At 32.9% G+C, this 21,532-nt stretch overlaps 6 protein-coding genes across 6 annotated transcripts; 5 read left to right on the top strand and 1 right to left on the bottom strand.

Annotated features, from left to right (window-relative positions):
• Positions 1–469: 469 nt before the first annotated feature.
• Positions 470–1,605, top strand: LOC101211468 (ethylene-responsive transcription factor WIN1). The gene is made up of 3 exons (XM_004152303.3): positions 470–576; positions 672–820; positions 1,073–1,605. Exons 1-3 carry the CDS (start codon positions 494–496, stop codon positions 1,411–1,413), a joined length of 573 nt encoding a protein of 190 aa, XP_004152351.1. The 5' UTR covers positions 470–493; the 3' UTR covers positions 1,414–1,605.
• Positions 1,606–3,276: 1,671 nt separating this feature from the next.
• On the top strand, positions 3,277–5,697 carry LOC101215488 (embryo-specific protein ATS3B). Its single transcript, XM_004152156.3, has 3 exons — positions 3,277–3,578; positions 3,861–3,968; positions 5,091–5,697. Exons 1-3 carry the CDS (start codon positions 3,444–3,446, stop codon positions 5,364–5,366), a joined length of 519 nt encoding a protein of 172 aa, XP_004152204.1. The 5' UTR covers positions 3,277–3,443; the 3' UTR covers positions 5,367–5,697.
• Positions 5,698–8,648: 2,951 nt separating this feature from the next.
• Positions 8,649–11,061, top strand: LOC101211713 (probable polygalacturonase At3g15720). The gene is made up of 7 exons (XM_031884087.1): positions 8,649–9,001; positions 9,551–9,718; positions 9,838–10,045; positions 10,132–10,213; positions 10,329–10,437; positions 10,529–10,675; positions 10,831–11,061. Exons 1-7 carry the CDS (start codon positions 8,918–8,920, stop codon positions 11,059–11,061), a joined length of 1,029 nt encoding a protein of 342 aa, XP_031739947.1. The 5' UTR covers positions 8,649–8,917.
• A 456-nt stretch (positions 11,062–11,517) lies between these two features.
• LOC101215718 (DCC family protein At1g52590, chloroplastic) lies at positions 11,518–13,411 on the bottom strand. Its single transcript, XM_004152157.3, has 5 exons — positions 13,156–13,411; positions 12,950–13,007; positions 12,546–12,653; positions 11,941–12,033; positions 11,518–11,828 (listed from the first exon to the last, which is right to left on the bottom strand). Exons 1-5 carry the CDS (start codon positions 13,367–13,369, stop codon positions 11,747–11,749), a joined length of 555 nt encoding a protein of 184 aa, XP_004152205.1. The 5' UTR covers positions 13,370–13,411; the 3' UTR covers positions 11,518–11,746.
• An 884-nt stretch (positions 13,412–14,295) lies between these two features.
• Positions 14,296–17,838, top strand: LOC101215961 (signal peptidase complex catalytic subunit SEC11A). Its single transcript, XM_004152158.3, has 8 exons — positions 14,296–14,551; positions 15,161–15,273; positions 15,783–15,854; positions 15,978–16,013; positions 16,507–16,552; positions 16,769–16,856; positions 16,958–17,015; positions 17,554–17,838. The coding sequence occupies exons 1-8, from the start codon at positions 14,473–14,475 to the stop codon at positions 17,602–17,604; spliced, it is 543 nt and encodes a 180-aa protein (XP_004152206.1). The 5' UTR covers positions 14,296–14,472; the 3' UTR covers positions 17,605–17,838.
• Positions 17,839–18,176: 338 nt separating this feature from the next.
• On the top strand, positions 18,177–20,723 carry LOC101211947 (pentatricopeptide repeat-containing protein At1g52640, mitochondrial). The gene has a single exon (XM_004152305.3). The coding sequence runs from the start codon at positions 18,863–18,865 to the stop codon at positions 20,450–20,452; it is 1,590 nt and encodes a 529-aa protein (XP_004152353.1). The 5' UTR covers positions 18,177–18,862; the 3' UTR covers positions 20,453–20,723.
• The last annotated feature ends 809 nt before the right edge of the window (positions 20,724–21,532 follow it).

Here is a 21,532-nt window from a genome sequence, read left to right as displayed (position 1 = left end):
AGTTATTCTAAAGGGGATGTAATGTTTTGTATTCACAAAGTTTCATAATCATATATAATCATGATATGTGTATTTCATTTTTCATAATTACGTTAACGTTTTATATCCAATTGAACTATACACGTCAAAGTTAACTTCACTGAGTATGTTAGTTTATAGAAAAATATGAACTCATGCATGTCCATAAACCTTCATCTTAGTTTACATTTATCATTTATTTGAGTTAAAGTTTATTTAGTGTATATTAGAGATAACACATATTAACTATATTGATATTAATTAGAAAAATTATTACAAACTTTTTTATTACGTGCATTTTATAGCAAACTTTTTTAACTACCTTATTGTAAAACACAGCAGGAAATATTATTCATTATGTATGGCAAAACAAGAGTAAAGGTAACTAAAATAAAATTGAATGTATTACATATATATATATACACACACACATAAACAATATGATGAATGAGTTGGATATAGTTTTTGAAACAAAATGGCAAAACAACAGAAGAAATTTAGAGGAGTGAGGCAACGGCGGTGGGGCTCATGGGTCTCCGAAATTCGTCATCCTCTTCTGTATTCTTCCTTCACTCTTTTCCGATACTCACTAAAACCCTAAAACCAAACTGTGTATGTTTGATTTCTTCTTCTTTGTGTACTTAATTTTGTAGGAAGAAAAGGGTTTGGTTGGGAACGTTTGAAACGGCTGAAGATGCCGCTCGAGCCTACGATGAGGCTGCCATTCTCATGAGCGGTCGCACTGCAAAAACAAACTTTCCATTGTCGACTGCCGTGGTCACGAACGAATCTAGAAATTTTGGTAAGTATATAAGCAAAATTTTTTTCAACTATATTTTAAAATATATAACAAAATAAATTAAAATATTTATAAATATAACAAAAAATTATTGTTTATTATTATCAATCAATCAACGTCTATTTTTAATAGATTGTGACATTTTATTACGTTTGTAAATACTTGTAGTGGTTTTCTCGAATAAATTTTTAAAAATTAATTCATCGTCTGTTAAATATGTAAATTTAAATTTTTTTGTAATCTTCTATCTATCAGCTCCATTTGGGTCGTTATCGGCAATTCTCAACTCTAAACTTCGCAAGGGTTATTGTAAATCTCTTCCTCCTTCTTTGACTTGCCTTCGTCTTGACACCAAGAGTTGTCAAATTGGCGTTTGGCAGAGGCGTACAGGACGCTATCGAGTGGTCAACTCGAACTGGTTGATGATGGTGAAGCTTGATGAGAAAAAGAACGACGACGAATACCGAGTAACGGATCATGAATTGTTGGAAAAGGGTGTGGAAGATGAAGTGAGAGTTTCAAATGAAGCAGGAAGCTTAGACGAAGAAGAAAGAGCTGCTCTGCAAATGATTGAAGAACTTTTAAATAAGAAATAGACGAGTAATCAAAAGGTTTTTTCAAGAATAATAATTTCTAAATCTAAACCTAAACAACTATTACATATTTTTCTTTTTAACCAAAAATTTAATTACCTACTATGCATGTATTGATATTAATATTTATGATCTATATATCCATCAAAGCATCTATGATTCAGATCCACACATAATTAAATTTTAGTCTTTTTTCTTTCTTTCTTTTATCATCAATAGGGCCATTGAATGCATCAAAATTCAACTAACCAAGACTGAGACATGCATTCATAGTAGTCCACATTTTCAATCCTAATTCATAGTAGTCCACGTTGTAATTAGTTCAATAATTCAAGATTAAAAATAAAAAAATCAACCCCTTATTATTGATTTGAAATTAAACTTTATTGACCTAATTGGGTAAAATGATAATATTTTTTATTTTCAAGAAATTAAACAACTCAATGGGTAAAGTTTTTAAAGGGAAGATCTAATTCATCAGATTTTATTATTATTGTTTTGTTTCTTTATTTTTCAAAAAAAAGATGCAACTAGTTTTTGGGATGCATATATTGAATTTATAATAGACTAAAATAGATATATTTAAAAATGAATAAACTAAAAGATATAGAAAAGTTTCAAAATATTTGGGACACTGACCAAAATTTTTTATATTTACTTGAAAATGTGTGAAAACAAAAATAAACTATTTAGATGTGCTACAAGAAATGATCACTTTCACACCTTATATTTATATAGATAAAAACCCAATACATTGTGAAAAGTAGCATATACATTTAGCACATAATTGTATCACACAATCTAGAATCTAGTTTCTTAATTTAGGAATTTAGGAATTTAGGAATTTTCCATCAATGCTTAGAAATTTTATGATTGGGATTGAAGATATTCTTGTTTAAGTTAAGTATAAATAGAGAAATCATGTGCTAAAAAATGTTATAATAATATATTCTCTTCTACGTAGAAAATTAACATATATTTGTTTGAAGTGGCATTTCAAAGAATGAGAAAAATAGTCATAGTGCAACAAGAGGAGAGGAAATATCAAGCTTAGGAAGAGAGTAAGTTATTCATTAGGAGTAGGTTGTATAAGCATTGTCATTCAAGATATCTACCAAATAAGTAATTTCATTGTAATCACTTAACTGAATTTGGTTAACAATCTTTGTGTTTGTCTTCTTATCATTTCCTATTAGTACTATATACACTTGTACTATTACATATTAAATGTAATCTATTTTTAATTAATATTATTGTTTTGTTAAGTACATTTAGCCTTGAAATTTTGTAATACACAAACCTAAGCCATCTAAACATGTCATGCAATTAAATGATGGGTAGAAGATAGATATCTTAACCATTAAGTTGTAGTGTGTTAAAAGAACTCATAGATCATCTTCCTTAACCACCAAGGCTTATTTGGGTAGAGTGGACCAAATCTTCAACAAACTTTGTAAAAATCAGCAATTCCATAAAAATAATATTTCATTTAACTTTAGTTTTTATATTTTCAATGGTTAAATTTTAATATTGAATTATAAACTTAATCTATCAAAGTTAATGGTTTATTGAAATTTATAGTAAAAATGGTAGACAAAGAAAAATATATTTTTAGAAAATCAACCATGAACTAACATAAAAAACTAAAATTAAAATATATTAAAATTAGATAATTACATGTATATGAAATGAATTGAACAAACTTTAAAATATATTTTTCTTTTAATAAAATTAGTGATATTTGGTAGGTTAAATTTTATAATTGGAAGATAAGATTGTATGATTTTGAATTATTAATTGAATGTGATGGGGGTAATTTTGATTGTGTTATCTTATCTAAGACAAAGCATATACATCAACTAAACTTGATCACTCGTTCGTAATTTTTTAGAGAAAAAAGTGAAGGGTTGGACGAGATCTACTAGAAAGTTTCTGTTTCCCGTGTGATTCTCATGGCGTATAGTTTATAGTTAAAAAGTTTTGCCTTTTATTTAACAACACTTTAACCATCTCAGATACACACCTAGATAGCTATGGAAACTTTGAAGAAAGCAACTATTTCCCTCTATTTCCTCCTCGCCATTTTCAGCTTCTCAGGATCATCTAGATCCATCCTTCATCAGCCGCATCCTCAGCCTCTTGAATCCTCCAAAATCAACAATACCCAGGTGAGCAATTTCGATTTCTGTTTATCCAAAAATGTGCATACGATCAAGAACATGAAAGACAGTCGCTATTTTTATAAAGGGTTTCTCATTTTCCCAGGAAAAAAATTTGGGGGCAAAAACTATAGGATTGTGTTAAATTGCTCTAATTGTAATCACCCATTTCTATAATTTGTAGAAATTTTCAGGTTGTGGTCTGATTTTCTGCTCTTGTGAGAAAATTTTGATGTGGGTGTTCGTGTTAAAGCAATCGGTGTAATTTCTTCTTGTTTTGTGTTATTACAGAATGCAGGGAGCTGTTCGTACACGGTAACAATAAAAACAAGCTGTTCATCGCCTGCTTATACTCGGGATTATATCAGTATTGCATTTGGAGATGCATATGGTAATCAGGTACTTTCTGATTTTTTAACAAAATTTCATCCCCAAAATGAAAACTGTGCTGTTTCTTTTTTTTCTTTTTTTTTTTTGTGATTTTGTTGCAAGTTGTGTTATGTTTGAAGTATCAGCTATAGAGAAATCAGGTGATTGTTTGATAAACAGGGAACCAATGTCAGCCATACTCTTCATTAAGTTTCTGTTTGTCTTTAAGGCTTGTGGTTCATTGTTACTTTTGTCGGTATTGTGTTGGGTGATTTTTAGTTGGATTTGGGCAATTTTGTTAGGTGTTTATACCTCTTTATGGACTAAAACAGGATCAAAATAGCAGTCTCATTAACATTTTGGAAGAACAGAGATTAACTAAGTTTTTGTTATCAAGATTTGTATATAGGTTTAGAAATGTTTTGGAAAAATGAAAATTTGAGAAACAGTGAATGTTATAAAACCAAACTTGGTCTAAAACATCAGTGATCTTCTGGATATAGCATATAGTTCCAAAATTTGGATTCTTCAACAGTTGGACTTAATTTCTTTTAAATTACTAGTTAGATACAGGTGCATCAAAGCTGAAAATGTTGAAGGCATAATTTTATGACAAAAAAAAAAGCTATATTGCTCTCTGAAAATTTTGTAGTTTCAACGTGAATGGATATGTCTATAAAATTTGTAGTTATGATGTGAAGGGATATGTCCATATGAATTTTAGTCATTATGTGAATTGATGCGTCAAGCTGAAAAGTTGTGATACTCATTCCCCAGGAGATATGTACATTTTAATGTGGTGAAGGCAAAATAGGAATTACAAAAAATATTATGAAGAACAGTGCGGGCAAAGTAGGCCATAATTCTCAAAGGCTTTAAAGGTCAAAAAGGGAAGAGAAAAGTTATCCTCTTATTGGCCCTCTTCTGTTTAAGTTTTTGTTTGTCATCTCCATTATTCTCCAAATGCAACTCCTTCCCAGATCAGCCTTTGTTTCAAATAATATTTCTTAAATGAGCTATCACTTGAAGAAGTAACTTCTCATATCCCATTCTTCTTTGTCAAAACAAATACAACCCATCACCATTGTTTCAACATCACTCTGCTTTTTTTTGTTGGTGATTTATGCGTTGAAAATGTACGTTGCTGATTAGGTATATGTACCGAGGATTGATGATCCGTCTTCAAGGGCATTTGAGCGCTGCTCTACAGACAGATATGACTTAAAGGGACCATGCACGTACCAGATATGCTATGTGTACCTCTACCGGAGCGGATATGATGGATGGAAAGTGGACAAAGTAACCATCAGTAGTTATTCTTCAAAATCCGTTACATTTAACTACAACTCGAAGATCCCCAATGATGTTTGGTTTGGTTTTAATTTCTGCTCTGGGCGTCAAGCTGTGGAATCTACTGCAGCAATGTAGAAGACTAAGGTGAAAATTTAAAGCTAAGTAATGCAATGTAATGGGAACAGTTGCTTAAAGTTGTCTGAGTTAAATAAAGTGATGACATCTTTGTAGTAAACTAGGAAATAATGGAAATTCCTGATAGATCTAGTGCTTTCTCCCCTTTCTTTGATGGTTTTTAGCTATTGATGTTATTACTTTCAAAATCCTTGCATATTTTACAAGGATGATTAACTAGAGCTTTAAAAGTTAAAGGCAACAGTAGCTTGGACATTGTACGAAATGTAGGAACGAAATTAGAGGACATGAAAAACAATGTCATATTCAAGAGTTTGAATTTTGTGTCCTATATCTTATCTCTTCTCAAATTGAAATAATATTGAAATAGGTTTAAAAGATCACTTTGTAAGTAATAACGATACTGCTGATGATTACTATGTTGTTTTTGGCATGTATGGAAAATAATATTTGACCATTGTTTTAAGGACTGATTATATATAATGCTTTTTATTTTATGTTGAGAGAATTCATACACATTCGAAATCATAGGATAAAATACTTTTCTTTTTCTAAAAATAAAATATATATAATAAAATAAAGATACCAAAAAAAGTCTTTAGACAGTGTAAAGGACAATGAGTTTGTAACTAATCATTCCACCCAGTCCTTCGAACTTTTATCTAAAGGATGAACGACAAAAAGTAGTATCCTCAAAACGTTCGACTTCTGAAATAAATTAAAAAACACTATAACTTTGTTCTTAGTCTCCTCTATTAGCACCAACACCAATAAGCTCTACCACGGTTTGAAAGTCTTCGTTATCGAAATAACTTACCTTTTCAAAACTTTAGTCATAATGCTATTGAGCCCTCTCAAAATCCTCCAACTATGCTTAAGTTGGAAGGACTTGATTGAAAGACTAAAACTTCATGATTCTTTACAAGTTCTATGACTTTTTTTTCACAACAGGTGGCAAAGTCGACCACGATCAAGTTGGCAACAATGATAAATTAACCATTTGTGTTCTGACCAAGAGATAGCATAGAAGTGGTAGAGAAAATCGTCGAAGAATATCTAATTCTAAGATTTCGATTTAGATTCTTTTAATACACTTCAAATACATAATAGGATGTTTTCTACGAGTAAAATGAGTTTGCTTATTTAAAAGTATATCGGACTACTATAGATTCATATTGATGTCTACCGACAAAAAGTAAATTTTTGTTATATTTGTAAATCTTTTTAACCGTTTTGTCATTAAAAACAACTTCCTTTAAACAATTTTAATTTTTACTTATTAGTTTTTTTTTTTGAAAATTTTTAAAAAATGACATATTTGTCAAATTTTTTTTTACAAAATATAGCAAATTTTCATATTCTATCATTCATAGACACTACTATGCTTCTATGAGTGACATTAATAGACAATAATAAAAATATATCTGTATCTATCTTGAATAAAATTCAAGATTTTGCTATATCTTATAAATATTTTAGTTTATTTTACTATATTTGAAAATGTCTTTATCTTGTTTTTTAAAAGTGGTTTTTTCATCACAGCCTTAAAAATCATTTTGCAAACTTTGAAAGCTAAAGAATATATTTCGCAAACTTTGAAAGCTAAAGAATATATTTCACAATCTCAAGGGCAAAATAGACATCAACTCCAAAATAATAAAAGTACACTTGCTATCAAATAAATAATTGTTTTTAAATATGGCCAAAATATGGTAAAATATTTTAAAATATTTTGTTCTTTAAAGTAAAATTTGGTGTACCATAATCTATTGTGTGTGTATATATAAGTCGTGGTATTTTGCTATATTTATAAATATTTTAGAAGATATTTCATTTAAAATAAAATTTATAATCCAATACAATATTTAAGAAAGAAAATAAATACCTAAAATTTTTATAGTAAGTTTTGCTCTTAATTTGGCTGGCATTAGTTTTTACCACAAACTTTTAATCTACCCTAATGCATCTTAAACTTCAATAATTGTTTCAATATTTACACTAAATTTGCACAAATTATTACAATTTGGTAATATTCTTTCATTTGTTATTCGCAAAACCAATAGAATATTCTCGTTTGCATTTAATGATTTTTTTAAGCAAATCACTTAATGAATATAAACACGTCTTTAATGCAGATTTAGTGCATCTTTAATTAAAATGGCACTGCACTAAATATTTTCCTTAAGGACTTATAAAATTAAAATGTTAATTATTCAAAATTAATTTCAAAAGGACTTGATTTTTTTGTGGTTGAAATATCGATGAGTTCTCAAATTTCTTTAATTAATGTTTTGAAACAAAGTGTAAGATTACATTACAGGTTCAGGTTTATTGAAAGTGAGGATGAAAGTTTGAAATGAGTCTAACTCAATTGTTTTAAGCTCAAGGTTTGATGTTCGGTTTTTCGCGCTATATTATTAAAAAGAAAATAAAAGTGTTAAGAGGATAAAATTATACAACTTATATTGTATGCATTTAAAAGAAGTAAATTCTTCCTAAAATGATCTACAGAATTTTAGAATGGCCAAAATGGATGCAATAAAATGAATATACTTTTAGCCATATTTTACATTTATTGCCCAGATCCCCAAACTATATATTCTTTTAGTTTGTAGAATGGCCACAAAGAGCAATTTCTTATTCGATATGATACAAAATTCTTGTTTTTCTTGTGTAAACCCCACAAAAAAGGGAAAATTTTCGGCCATTAAAACAAAGATTTCCTAAAAATTGTGGTTCTATTTGTAATGAAAATGAAAATATTCATTTAAATTATTGTAATCTTGAATTTGACAAAAACGCATGAAAGGGAAAAAAAAAGATGCCATAATTCTCATTGAATATGAACACATTCACTAGTAAAGCATAAAAGACAGTCCAATTGACATGCCTGATTTCAAAAAGCAAAATTCACCTTTGCAAAAAAGATATATATATATGCCTGATTTGTCAAACCATTAGACATTAATCTGTTAGTTTATAAGATAAATATCTATTAAACTCCCAATTTTGATACGCCTTGCTTCCATTTTGCTACAATGATTAAGAAATTGATGGTATTTTTGCTCATTCGGGTTCATCTTAATCTGTTTTGGTCTTTTGTTTAACCAGCAAAGTTTACTGTTCTTAATAGCTTTTGGTTCAAGATTTTCATCACTTAACAAAGTCACTGTTTTGTATTTTATTTATCAAAGGCTTGTTTGTTTGTAATATTTACAACTAAGTACTGTTTTTTTCTACTTGCAGGCAGGTTTTGTAGTGGCTATAGTAATAGGGATTTGTGTGATATTTGCATTAAGAAAACATCATCATCCAGAAAGCAATGCAGATCCTAATAATAATGATCCTGTTATTACGAACTTTAAGGCCATTGATGTGATTCAGTATGGGGCAGCTGGAGATGGAAAGACAGATGACTCACGAGTAAATATTCACACCTTCAGACTTTTGAGTTATGTATTTAATGCTCTATTGTTTCTGATAGTTTTCATCATTCAAAGGCATTTCTAAAGGCTTGGAAAGCTGTTTGTGAGGCTAATACTCCCTCAGCTATGCTAGTACCATCTACCAAGACATTTTTGCTGAACCCAGTGCAGTTTCAAGGCCCATGCATGTCCTCCAGCGTCGGTGTTCAAGTAATTAAGCTTTTCTTTTCTTTTCTATTTACCCTTTTTTGTGATAACTAGCAAGGCCTCACTCATTACATAATTACATTATATACTCATAGTCATAGCTCACCCTACTAAGTCAGGTACAAGTTATTAAATAACATGGAATTCTATCTCAAGTAACATTAGGCAACTAAGTTTCAAGTTATTAAGGCACCGTTTGGTAACCATTTTGTTTTTTATTTAGCTTTTGAAAATTAAGCCTATAAAAATTACTTTTGCTTCTAAATTTCTTGCTATTTATTATACTTTTCTTGCTATATATTATACTTTTTACTTATGTCTTCGACAATAAAGTCAGATGTTTGAAACATGAGAAAAGTAGCCTTTAAAAACTTGTTTTTGAAATTTGACTAAAGATTTCAACTAATGCATAACAATGTAAGAATATGCAAAAAAAAAAAAAAGACCTAGTTATGTCTTTGTAACCTAAGACTTCCTAACCTCAAAAGACTTCTCACGCTTATTAATAAGTAAAACGCATATAGTAATGGTAACTTACTTGGGAAAGTGCAGATCCTTGGGAAAATAGTGGCTCCAAGTGACCTTGATGCTTGGAAAGTCTTTGATGCGAAAAATTGGTTGCTGTTCTCTAATGTGAGCAGACTTGTCATACAAGGGAATGGTGAAATTGATGGGCAAGGAGCTGCTTGGTGGGACCGGGATTCAGATGGAAAACCCACGGTCTGTTACAATCACTATTCTAATTCTCACTTGTCTGTGCCTGTGTTTATGCAGGAGTGTTCCTATATGCTTGTCTTACCAATGCTTCAATCGTATTGTATCCACATGGTGTTTGATAGGCATTGGCAATTTATGACTGTGACGGCCTTCACCTTTCTGGATTAACACACAGTAACAGTCCACAGAGCCACATGCACATAGTTCGCTGCAATCATGCTTCTATTTCTAAACTGAACATAGTGGCACCTGAGAATAGTCCCAACACTGATGGTATTGATGTGGCCCATTCGTCTCATGTTAAGATTCACAATTGCAATATTGGAACAGGTAGTACTACAAATCCCAGTTGAATATTAACTAGAAACTTCAGTTTGATGAAAGAACTAATTCTTCAATTGCATCTACCATAACAGGTGATGATTGCATCGCTATTAGTGAAGGCACTTCCAATATTCACATAGCAAACATCCAGTGTGGACCTGGTCATGGAATAAGGTTAAATTACTTAAGAAGAGTTAAATGTTACTTGATTCACATGCTCCATGACAAAATAGAGGCCTAATTTGAAATAAATATTGAAATGTCTTGCTAAGATGGTCACTGGTTTCAGTATTGGTAGCTTGGGAAAAGATGGGACGTCATCCTCTGTAGAAGATGTGAGAGTTCAAAATTGTCACCTGAAAGGGACCATGTACGGAGCAAGGATCAAAACTTGGCAGGTTTTTCTACATGTTGATACTTTACCTTGATCTGATGTCTTCAAACATGAAGAATTGTGCTGATTCTCTTATTCCATTTCCTTCACTTTAGGGAGGAGCTGGATATGCAAGGAAGATATCATTTCAAGGAATTACACTGGATCAAGTTCACAAACCAATCCTGATCGACCAGTATTACTGTAATGGAAAAACAGACTGCAAAAACCAGGTAAAAACAGGAAAATTTAACTTGTACAAGGTTATATGCTAACATAGTCAAAACTCAGATCCAAGAAAATGATTAAGAGTAAACAGAACTCTAAAGAGTAAAGACTGGACATTCTCTCTTTTAGCAATAGATTTTTTAATATGAGTATGCAAAAGGTAAAGTAACACATTAGTAATATCGAGCAGACATCAGCTGTAGAAGTGAGTGATGTTTTGTACCAAGGATTGCACGGAACGTCTGCAACAGAGGTGGCAGTGGAATTAAGTTGCAGTGAAACTGTAGGCTGCAGGAACATTGTATTAGAAGATATCGATATAAGATATGCAGATTCTGATAAGATAGCTCAGTCGTCGTGTGACGATGCTCATGGAACATCAACAAATACATTTCCTGCCGTAGATTGCTTGAAACCATAGATGAATTCTTGAAAGAAAAGAAAAAAATATCTGAGAATGCGTCTAGTGAAATTGGCAGTCTCCTACCAGGAGAAACGATTACATTTCCTTTCTCAGAATACTGATCACGTCAGCCGCATTGTGCTCGTGATTTCCTGATTTTGGTCCACCGCTTGGTTCAGTTTTATACCATTTTTTCCACATATAGCATAGGATGTAGGCTCCAAAACCTCATTTTTTTTTATCCATTTTGAATCCAACGTATTTTTTGGCATTCCAATCTCTAATGTGATGTCTGCTAAAAAAAAGCACATCAACGAGTTAACTTTTTAAGGGATCTACTTCAACAGATAAACACTAGAACTTTTGTCAATTTTTTTAGATTTGTATTATAGGAGTAACAATTGAAATACAGACAAAGAACCTATTTCTGCATTGAAAGATAATTATACTCAGGTGGAATGAAGGAAGAAAGAGTTACGCTGAAACGATATGTTATATAAATGTTGGGTCAATGAAGGAACTGACTAAGCAAACATCGAGAATCCTTAAAGTTCACGGATAACAATACCAAAGGTTGACCTGGCAACTCAATCATGATATCAGCTCCATTTCCCGATAGTATTAATTATCAAACAAAGTTCTTAACTTTTAAAGTTTTTAATTCCCAAGTATTATATACAAATCCTAGGAGTACAAATAAATTCTATATTTCACATGACTCCGAGCGTCCAAATAATGTATATCGATTATCTGCAATATTGTCATAGACAATATTTCGAACAAACCTGCAATGCAATTAATAATCAGAATTAGAAAGATATGTTCAAACATTTTTTGTTAAGAGATTTGTGGTGCAGGAAAAACATTACATGGTAGTAAGGATTAGGAATAACTTACAGAGGCACAAACTGGAGAAAAAGTGCAAGCTGAGGAAAGGGTAACTCCAAATATTCCATTATTCTTAGAACAGCTTCAGATTTGATATAAGATCTGCAATCCAGCATTTAAAATTTATCATCAACATTGTTAACTGACAAGATGGCAGTAGATGAAGTTGAGAGAAATTTTTTTCTCAGCAAAACAGGGGCCTTTTCTTTTCGTTTCTAGGAAATTAATACATTTGAGAATATTGTCTTGCAATTGTGATTATTGTTTCTTCAAGAAAGATCAGAAAGGTCAGATCATAAATAAGAAAAACAAATATAGCTCATCAGAACCTTCAAACGAGGAGCTGCACATACTTCCTAACAAGAATCAACATCTAAAATATGCTGAGAATCAAACAAGAAACTAGAAGACCAAGTATAAAGGCACTTGGAACCTTGCTCTTGAGTGCTCTCACCCAAGCCCTAGATCACTCCACAAAATAGTCTAACCTTCACTCACCCACCCTCTTACTATTTTTACTACAGCAGTAACTAACTTTCCCTCTCGTGACCGTTATAATTTATACCCCAAAATACTAACATACTAATATTCTTATTTAGGTACCTAACACATACCTGTCCTTCTCAACAAGTACAACACTTGAAATATCATCCGGTGCTCTCCCTGACCTTCTTAACAGCTTCTTGCCAGCGTCACTTTGGAGAGCCTCCAATCGTATTCTTCTGTAAATGTCAAGAGGAAATCCACAAAGACGGCGAGAGTATAAGGTTTCGAGGTTATATAAACATAGTAACTTCTCCTTAGAAAACTAAGATATCCCATTTACAGAAACACATAATCTTAAATTAATGACGGCTGCAATTCAACCATGGCAACAAGATTATGAATGTGTCAAAGCATAAACCATGGATCCTGGAAATACAACTTCATCCACCATGCCAAAAAGTGGCCTAAAAAATCAGCTCCAAATTTAATTATCTTTCCAAGAATTACTACAGAAAAGAAAGAAAAGACCTGCCTGTTTCTATCATTAGCTCGAACAAATCTCACACCTCCATTGCACAAATTGCAAACACCTGAGAGATCAATAAAATCATCGATACTTCACTTTCACTGCAAACCCAAAGACAGCCGAGCCATCTCATTTCAATTCAATTCAATCAGGAATCATAGCTTAGCTGATTTAAAAACAACAGCAATCGGAAAACTACAAGAAACCGGTACCGTCAAATAGCATAATCGGTCTCGTATCTTTCTCGAAGAAGTTGGAAGTTGCTTCGACCCAATCTATCGTTTCGTCCTTGATTGTCGGAGATAAAGAGGCGGAAGCAATTGGATGCAGTAGTCCAGCTTTCCTCATAGACGGCGGAAGAAAAGGCGCCGGAAATCTCCCGGAAAGTGGAAGCGCCATTGGAGACGGTGGCAGTGGCAGTTGCATGGTGGCTTCTCCTCCACCAATTTGAAGGAAAATCTTTGGAGGGTATTATCGTGATTCCATAGTAGCCTTATGGATGGTGATAATTACGGGAAAGACCACAATATAGGTAGTAATTTGGAGGGTATTATTGTGATTTCATAGCGTTTTGATTCTATTTGGGCAGCGTGGGATTTCATAGTCCACCTGAGCTTGTGGAATCCACCAAATCAATTTTACACCCTTGTATTAAACCATATAATTTGTTTTATTCTTTTATCATTATGTTATTACAATGTTCTTTATTTCTTATTAAAAAAAAATGTCAATTACTTAGTTAAACTATTCATATATTGGTAAAATTAAAAAATAAAAAATAAACACCAGTCATATAGTTTAATTGACATTACTCAAAACTCATGTTCTCCACCTAAATTTTTTTTGGATTATCTCAATTTTTAAAAATAATTTCATTTTTCTTTGTAATTTATGAAAATTTCTCTTTGTTTTATACTATGGCACATACTTCTCATATATTTTTTATCTATAAAGTATTCTTGAGAGGAATAGTATAAATTTTCAGTTTGCTTGAATAAATTTGTTACGATATTTGTGTTGCCCATGACTAGCTTTTACAAGCATTACGAGTTAGAATTTTGGAAACACATGACACATATAGTTCAAATATATTATCTATTATTCAAAGTAACATATTCTTCCAATCATGAAAAGTGACAACTCTACTATCACAAATCAAAATCTTTGAAAATGTGAAGTTGTAAAGTGTATGACATATGAAATAATCGATCCAGGGTATAAAACTCCCATAATTATAGGGCCTAAAAACTATAAACAAGAACGGAAATTCACAACTTCACGTCCCACATGGAAATATTTTGGTAATTTCAATCTAATGTGATTTTAGCAAAAGGGTCACTTGTCAAAAAAACTGAGTCATTTGCCATTTTGGGTTAAACTTTACAAATTTCTCAAATTTGACGCTGCAAGAAAAGGAGTCTCCTTATTTCGGTCGGGGTCGGGGTCGTCTTCTTCAAGATTAGCGGGGAGATTTTGAAGTAAAAAGGAAAACCGGAAGCAGAATTTCAAGCAACACAGAGAAGTGGCCAATGGGGTGGATCGGAGAAACTATGGATTCCATCAAATCTCTTCAGATTCGTCAGGTTCTCTCCCAGGCCGTCAGTCTCGGTTAGCTCTCTCTCTCTCTCTCTCTCTCTTTATCGAGCTTTTCACGGTTGTTCTGTGGATCTTGATCCTTCTGGGGAGAAATGATATTGTGGGCTGTGATTAAATTTTGAGATGTTGGTTTCTTTTGGCGCTTGGATCTTCGGAGAATGAGTTTCACAAATCACACCTACCTGTTTCTTTGTATTTAATGTGCAAAATTTAAAATTGGGTCGAGGAGGGTTTTAGTTTATCCGCTAATTTATGATTCCAATGAACAGATTTTCAGTGGTTCTTGTCCAATTTGGCTTTCGAATTTTGTTTTCCTTAAGGAAACGGGAAAGCGAATTGTTGTCATTTTCAAGAATATGTTGTCATTTTTTATTGTATGATTAAGGATCTTGCTTGAAGGATTTCATATGTCTTGGGAGATTAATATTTGCTTTTTTCGTTTGGGCTCGTCGCTGAAAGTTTTTCCACATGGAGGATATTATTAGAATAAATGGACCCCTGATGCCAAATAAATCCATGTTTTAGCCTGTCTGAGTTAACTATTACTGACGTTTTATATGAAAGGTGTTATTGTGAAGATTCTTGGGTTGAAAATGAGTAGTTTTGTAATTTTCTTTTCAGGCATGATTGTAACATCTGCCCTCATAATATGGAAGGCATTGATGTGCATTACTGGTAGCGAGTCTCCTGTTGTTGTTGTTCTTTCAGGGAGTATGGAACCTGGATTTAAGAGGGTAAGATGATAGCTGTGACAGATTTTTTAAGTTTGCTAATGGAACATCTTTTGGTTTCTCCATTAAATACATTGTCCATTGAGATTTATTTTCCTTGTAAATTTTACTTTTAATTATGTTTTACCAAACATTCAATTCTCTTATTTCCAAGTATTGAATTCTAAGGATTTGTTTCTTGGTGTAGTTTGACAACGATTCAGAAAAGTGGAATATAATTTTGATTCTAGTACGGTTATGTTAGCACATTGGTCTATCGTTTTTCCAGTGTTATATTGATTCTAAGATGGGGATGTTTGTGTGTCTGCTAGTCATCTTTTGGTGGTTCTATAACATTTTAAAAACTCCTTGGCATTCTCGAGTTTATGAAGTGTCTTATTATTCTAAACTGATATTTTTTGCTTCCCTTGGTGAAAAAGGATAATATGATCATTATAAACTGGCTGCATTTTAGCTTTATCAGTTAAAGTTTGATTTCATCATGTAACTTTCTTCATTCATATCAAATGCAGGGGGATATCTTATTCTTACACATGAGTAAGGATCCTATCCGTGCAGGAGAGATTGTTGTCTTTAATGTCGATGTAAGTGCAGTGCTCTGAAGGGGTATAGTTCTTGTGATTATGTTTGTAATCTATGTATATTTTATTGTTTCACTTTTGTTGCTAATATTTTTCTAAGAGGATTTTTTTTTTAATCATGTGTAGGGTCGTGAAATTCCAATTGTTCATCGTGTAATTAAGGTAAGCATCTTTCAAAGATGATCTTGTCACCTAAATTCTATTAGGATCTTGTTACACAATGTTTCAGTATCCTGTCTTCACACTTAATCAATTTACTATATGCATTTCACATATATTTGGTATTTTATGTTTGTTATTTGAATTAGCATTATGTTCTATTATATTTATCTACTTCAGTTTTTGGTGGGTGGAAATGAGATGAGCAACATTTCTATCGAAAAGTGTGGACGTTAAAATTATAATAAATAGTCATTTCGCACTTCACAGATTATGAAACTTAACTTCCTAACATAATATATGCTATGTTGTTTTCATCTTAGTCTGTGAAATTTCATACCGTTCTTTTCTATCTCAATTGTAAACATATATCTGCTGCCCTACATTATCTCAATATTTTGTTTGGATTAACTGTATCTTCTTTTATTTGGTAAAATCGTATTAACTCACAGTCCACTCTATGATTTGTTTACCCTTAATCTAATCGTTTTCTCAGGTTCATGAGCGACCAGATACAGGAGAAGTTGATGTTCTTACCAAAGGTGCCTGCTCTTAATATTAGAATAACTAGAGATGTTTATAGTATGTTTTATTATCCAAGCTTTTGAACATATGAATTGTCTTTTTATAAGGTAAAGTATGAAGCTGACCTAATTCTTTTGTGATTCACAAATTTGAATATGCATGCTCAAAGTTTCATAAATCCAATCAACTCCTGTTATCTTAAAGTACTCACCCTTTCTTATACTTTCTATTAGGTGATAATAACTATGGGGATGATAGACTTTTATATGCTCAAGGTCAGCTTTGGCTTCAGCGCCATCATATCATGGGAAGGGCTGTTGGGTGAGAACAATGAACTTATTCCCTCATTGGATTCATTTATTTCTGCCATTCAAGGGTATGGATAGGTGCATTTATGCTAATGTTTGTGTTGGCTTCTTCAGATTTTTACCTTATGTTGGCTGGGTGACTATTATTATGACCGAGAAACCGATTATTAAGGTTCGTGCTCATGGTTGACTACTTCCTCCCAACAGTTTTGTTGTTTCACATAATCTTATGCATTTCCACAATTGAAAAGAAATTTGAAAGTCAACATTTTGACCACTAAGGCGCCCAAGCTTGAATGCTTGAACCTTGGATTTACCCTCCATGGGTCCTGGATTCAAGTTTCTGCACTGAAAACCCTATAACGTACAATTGGTCTTATCTTCTCGAGATAGACAAAACCTTTTCCAAAATGCATGTAATGGATTGAAATCCTTGACATCTTGGTTTTTGAACATTTTTTTTTCTTTTTTTAAAAAGAAAAACTACTATAAAGGTAGCTGTTCCTATATTAGGATGCACTCCAATTATACGTTTTTGAATTCCCTACGAAATCTCTCTTTACACTCATGTACGCAGGATGTATTTTTCTGCATTTCTTGAAATCATTGTCAAAATTTTGCTCTTCCGGTAGCCGCTCATATTTGATGATGCGTATGCTTGGTACAATATAAGAGTTGGAAATAATTTTCATTTTGTTTCTTGTTTGCAGTATATTCTCATTGGAGCGTTGGGGCTTCTTGTCATAACTTCAAAGGACTAAGAGCAAACTTAAGTAGCAAAGGTTAGGTAAACGGAAAGATCTCCACAAGTACTTTGTATATTGGATATCCGACTTTTCTTTTGTTAGCCCTTTAACTTCCCTTAGTTCTGTTTTTGTTTACCCATACATTATCAAGTATTTCTCATGAAAAACTAGAACTAGAATTGTATCGAAAACTCGGTTCGGCTTTTACATACTTTATTGATCTGATGAGCATATATGTCTTGCCACCTATGACCACTTGGATTTTGGATGACAGAATTGAAAGTAGAACTAGAATGAGAATTACAAAGGGATTTGGAGGATGTGTTTGGTCTTATGGAAACAAAATCAAATTTATTAATTGAATGAAGTTGCTTATAAAAACTATTGGAGTCAATCAAATAAACTAGGAAAATTTTTCCTATTTTAAATGGGAAACTACTTAAAATATTTACAAATATCACAATTTATTCTCAACGATAGATTATTATGTGTGTTTATTATGATATTATCTCGTTCTATTGCAGTTTATCATAAATAGACGGTGATATTTGCAATATTTAAAAATAATCTAGTAATGTTAGAGTGAATATTGTTAATTGTTTTTTTTATGATTATTTTTTTTAATGATTCAGAAGTTTGAATTATGATCGTATGAATTTAGTGGTTGTTTACTTAAATAAATTTTGAGTGTAAAACTCTAAAAAACATAAATCCCATTTAAAATGGTAACACAGTGAAAATATATAAAATGGGAAAGTTGAAGAAGTTTAGTTATAATCACAAAATGATGTGAAAAAAAGTTAGAAAAATATTCGTAATAACAAATATGTTATAAATAAATATGTTTTTTTTCAAATCCCAAATGACAAAAGAGAGGTAGGAAACACAAAGGATCAAATATTGAGGGTAAAAGTGGTATTTTACATTCCATGACGAACGAAGGTGTCTTTCAAATTTCACACCTTTCCTCCTGTTGGTTCATACTTTCACCGGATTTCTCATCTGGGTGTGTTTCAATTTGTCAAAAGCCACTTCTTCATTATTGAATCGGTAGCCGCTTCTCCGTTTTCCAGTTTGTAGTTGGAAGCTATAGCTATTTTTCTCAAGAACACGACTTACGTCTTGATTTTGATCAATGGTTATTTTACTTCTTCCTAGGAGACACCCAGAACATGCTCTCGCACTCTCTTTCACTCATTCGAAGAGCCTTCTCCTTCAAATTCCAAATTTCAAGAAGAATGCTGACCACTGTTCTTTGTAACCAATCTCTGTAATGGCCATTAGAGCCTGTTCCTCCAAATTCCGCATCTCTATTTCACTCTTCTCCTCTCTCTTAAGAACCAATCGTTTCGCTCACCAACGCTCATTCACTTCTTTCGCTACAGAAGCACGTGCAGGATCAGACCCAACACTTCCATTTCTCGTCAGTGAGATATCTCGCATCCTCAGCGACCGTAGAAATCCTCACCATGACTTGGAAGTCGGCCTCTCCTCCTTCTCCTCCAATGTATCCACTGACCTCGTCGAGCAGGTTCTCAAAAGGTGCAAGAATATTGCTTTCTCCGCTCACAGGTTCTTCCTCTGGGCTAAACGAATTCCGGGTTTTGAACCCAGCGACGACAGCTATCATATTGTCGTTGACATCTTGGGAAGCAGTGGACAATTCGCTATTTTGTGGGATTTTCTTATAGAAATAAGGGAGACTCGGTCCTCTGTGATTACCCATGAACTTTTCTGGCATGTTTTCACAGCTTATAGCAGGGCTGATTTGCCTCAAGATGCCATTCGAGCTTTCAATCGAATGGGGGAGTTTGGGATTAGGGCTGGTGTTGATGATCTTGATAAGCTCTTGTATACTCTATGCAAGAGGAAACATGTGGCTCATGCTCAACAGTTTTTTGATAAAGTTAAGAGTGTGTTTAATCCGAGTGTGAAAACTTACAGCATTTTGACTAGGGGTTGGGGCGTTGTGGGTGATTCAAACAATGCCCAGAAGGTGTTTGATGAAATGCGGGAACGAGGTTGTTTGATTGATGTGCTTGCTTACAATAGTCTCTTGGAAGCTCTGTGCAAAGGTGGGAAAAGGGATGAAGCGTACAAGATGTTTCTGGAGATGGATTCAAATGGCGTTGACCCAGATGCTGATACGTATTCAATTTTCATCCGCTCAAGTTGTCAAGAAAATGATTTGCATACGGTTTATAGGGTCTTAGAAAGAACGAAGAGGAAAAACCTTCTTCCTAATGTGTTTACTTATAATTGTGTTATCAAGAAGCTTTGTAAAGATCAAAACGTGGAAGAAGCTTACCAAATTTTGGACGAAATGATTGAGAGAGGAGTTACTCCAGATACATGGTCCTACAATGCAATCCAAGCTTATCATTGTGATCATAGCGAGGTCAATAGTGCTCTTAACTTGGTAAAGAGAATGGATAGGGACAAATGTGTTCCAGATAAACATACTTACAATATGGTTCTGAAATTGCTAGTAAGGGTGGGAAGATTTGACAGAGCCAATGAAGTGTGGGAGAGTATGGGAAAGAGAGGATTTTACCCTTCTGTTTCAACTTATGCTGTCATGATTCATGGTTTCTGCAAGAAAAAATGGAAGTTAGAAGAAGCATGTAAGTACTTTGAAATGATGATTGATGAGGGAATACCTCCATATATCGCTACTGTTGAGTTGTTGAGGGACCGACTTCTGGGGATAGGGTTCAAGGATCAGGTTGCGATACTTGGTGACAAGATGAAACGAAGCACTTCTTGCTCCATACAAGAGCTTGCCAACCTGATGAGTGGTGGAAAACGTCGCGAGGCTCAGTCGATGTTAAAAAATGAAGAGACAGAGCATGAAAGTGACTGAAGAAAGATTAAATTGCACCAATCATCCAAGTACGGGCTTTTTGTAATTTATTTGTGATTCGGTTTCTCATAAGGCCAGAGCAACTTTATGTTTTCTTGACTTGCCATAGTTTTGTGCTAATATACTAGCCGTTTCTTTTAACACTTCTTACCCAATAGACCAAAGTTTTTACTCGTTCTGGTGTAACACCAGGAGTGGGGGGTTCCAGGACTGTACAACAAACTCCTTTTAAAATACAATGAATAAATATTTGTTTCGTCCCTTTTATGAAGAACGTTTCTATTTGGAGAGAGGAAGGGACTAAAAAATCTATCTTTGCTTGAAAATCCAGAAGGGTAATTGAAAATCAGTCAACAGAGAAGAATTCTCCTTGGTTTCCACCTTCCGAAACTCTACGATCTGGATTTTGAGCAGATAGCAACCTCCTAGCAAAGCAGTCAACAGACTCAATCTGTCATCTTCCATTCACTCAAATGAGATTTACTTCCCTGTAATCTGAGTTACATACGTTAGAAACAGCCTTGCAACTGATATGACCCACCAAAATCACTACAGAGTGAAACTTTTGCGTCTAAACAATGTAGAATGATGCAACTCAAATCAAATCTGAGAAAATTTGTTTCTTTTAAAAAATTACGATCTCTTTATAGCCTAATTTTATAGGTTTAACCTAAAACTAAAAAGGAAACTAAATCCTTAACTAAGACAATTAGGGAATTGAAAAGGAAATTAAACTAAGAAAATTAGAGAACTGAAAAGTAATTAGAAAACTAAGTCTTAACGATTAAGAAGACTAAATAAAATTAATTACATCAATTTCCCTCCCCGAGGATAAAACTCGTCCTCGAGTTTAAGTTGAAAGTTGCAGCTGGTCCTGAAACATTGAATGATTTTCCATGAAGAATCTACAAATGGCTAGACAGCAATCTTAATTTGACAACACAATAAACAAAAAATGAAGAAGATGAGCAGAGTAAAAAAGGTAAAAATGTTCAAGGAATAGCTCATTTTGAAAGAAGAAAAAAAAGTAAAACTATTTTCAAAATGGGAAGGGTGCAACCTAATTTGGAGGAAAATTTG

The sequence above is a fragment of the Cucumis sativus genome, chromosome 4, assembly GCF_000004075.3.
Source record: "Cucumis sativus cultivar 9930 chromosome 4, Cucumber_9930_V3, whole genome shotgun sequence".
NCBI classification, from domain to species: Eukaryota; Viridiplantae; Streptophyta; class Magnoliopsida; order Cucurbitales; family Cucurbitaceae; genus Cucumis; species Cucumis sativus.
Note: the sequence above shows the minus strand (reverse complement) of the source record. Positions and strands in the feature narration are given on the sequence as shown.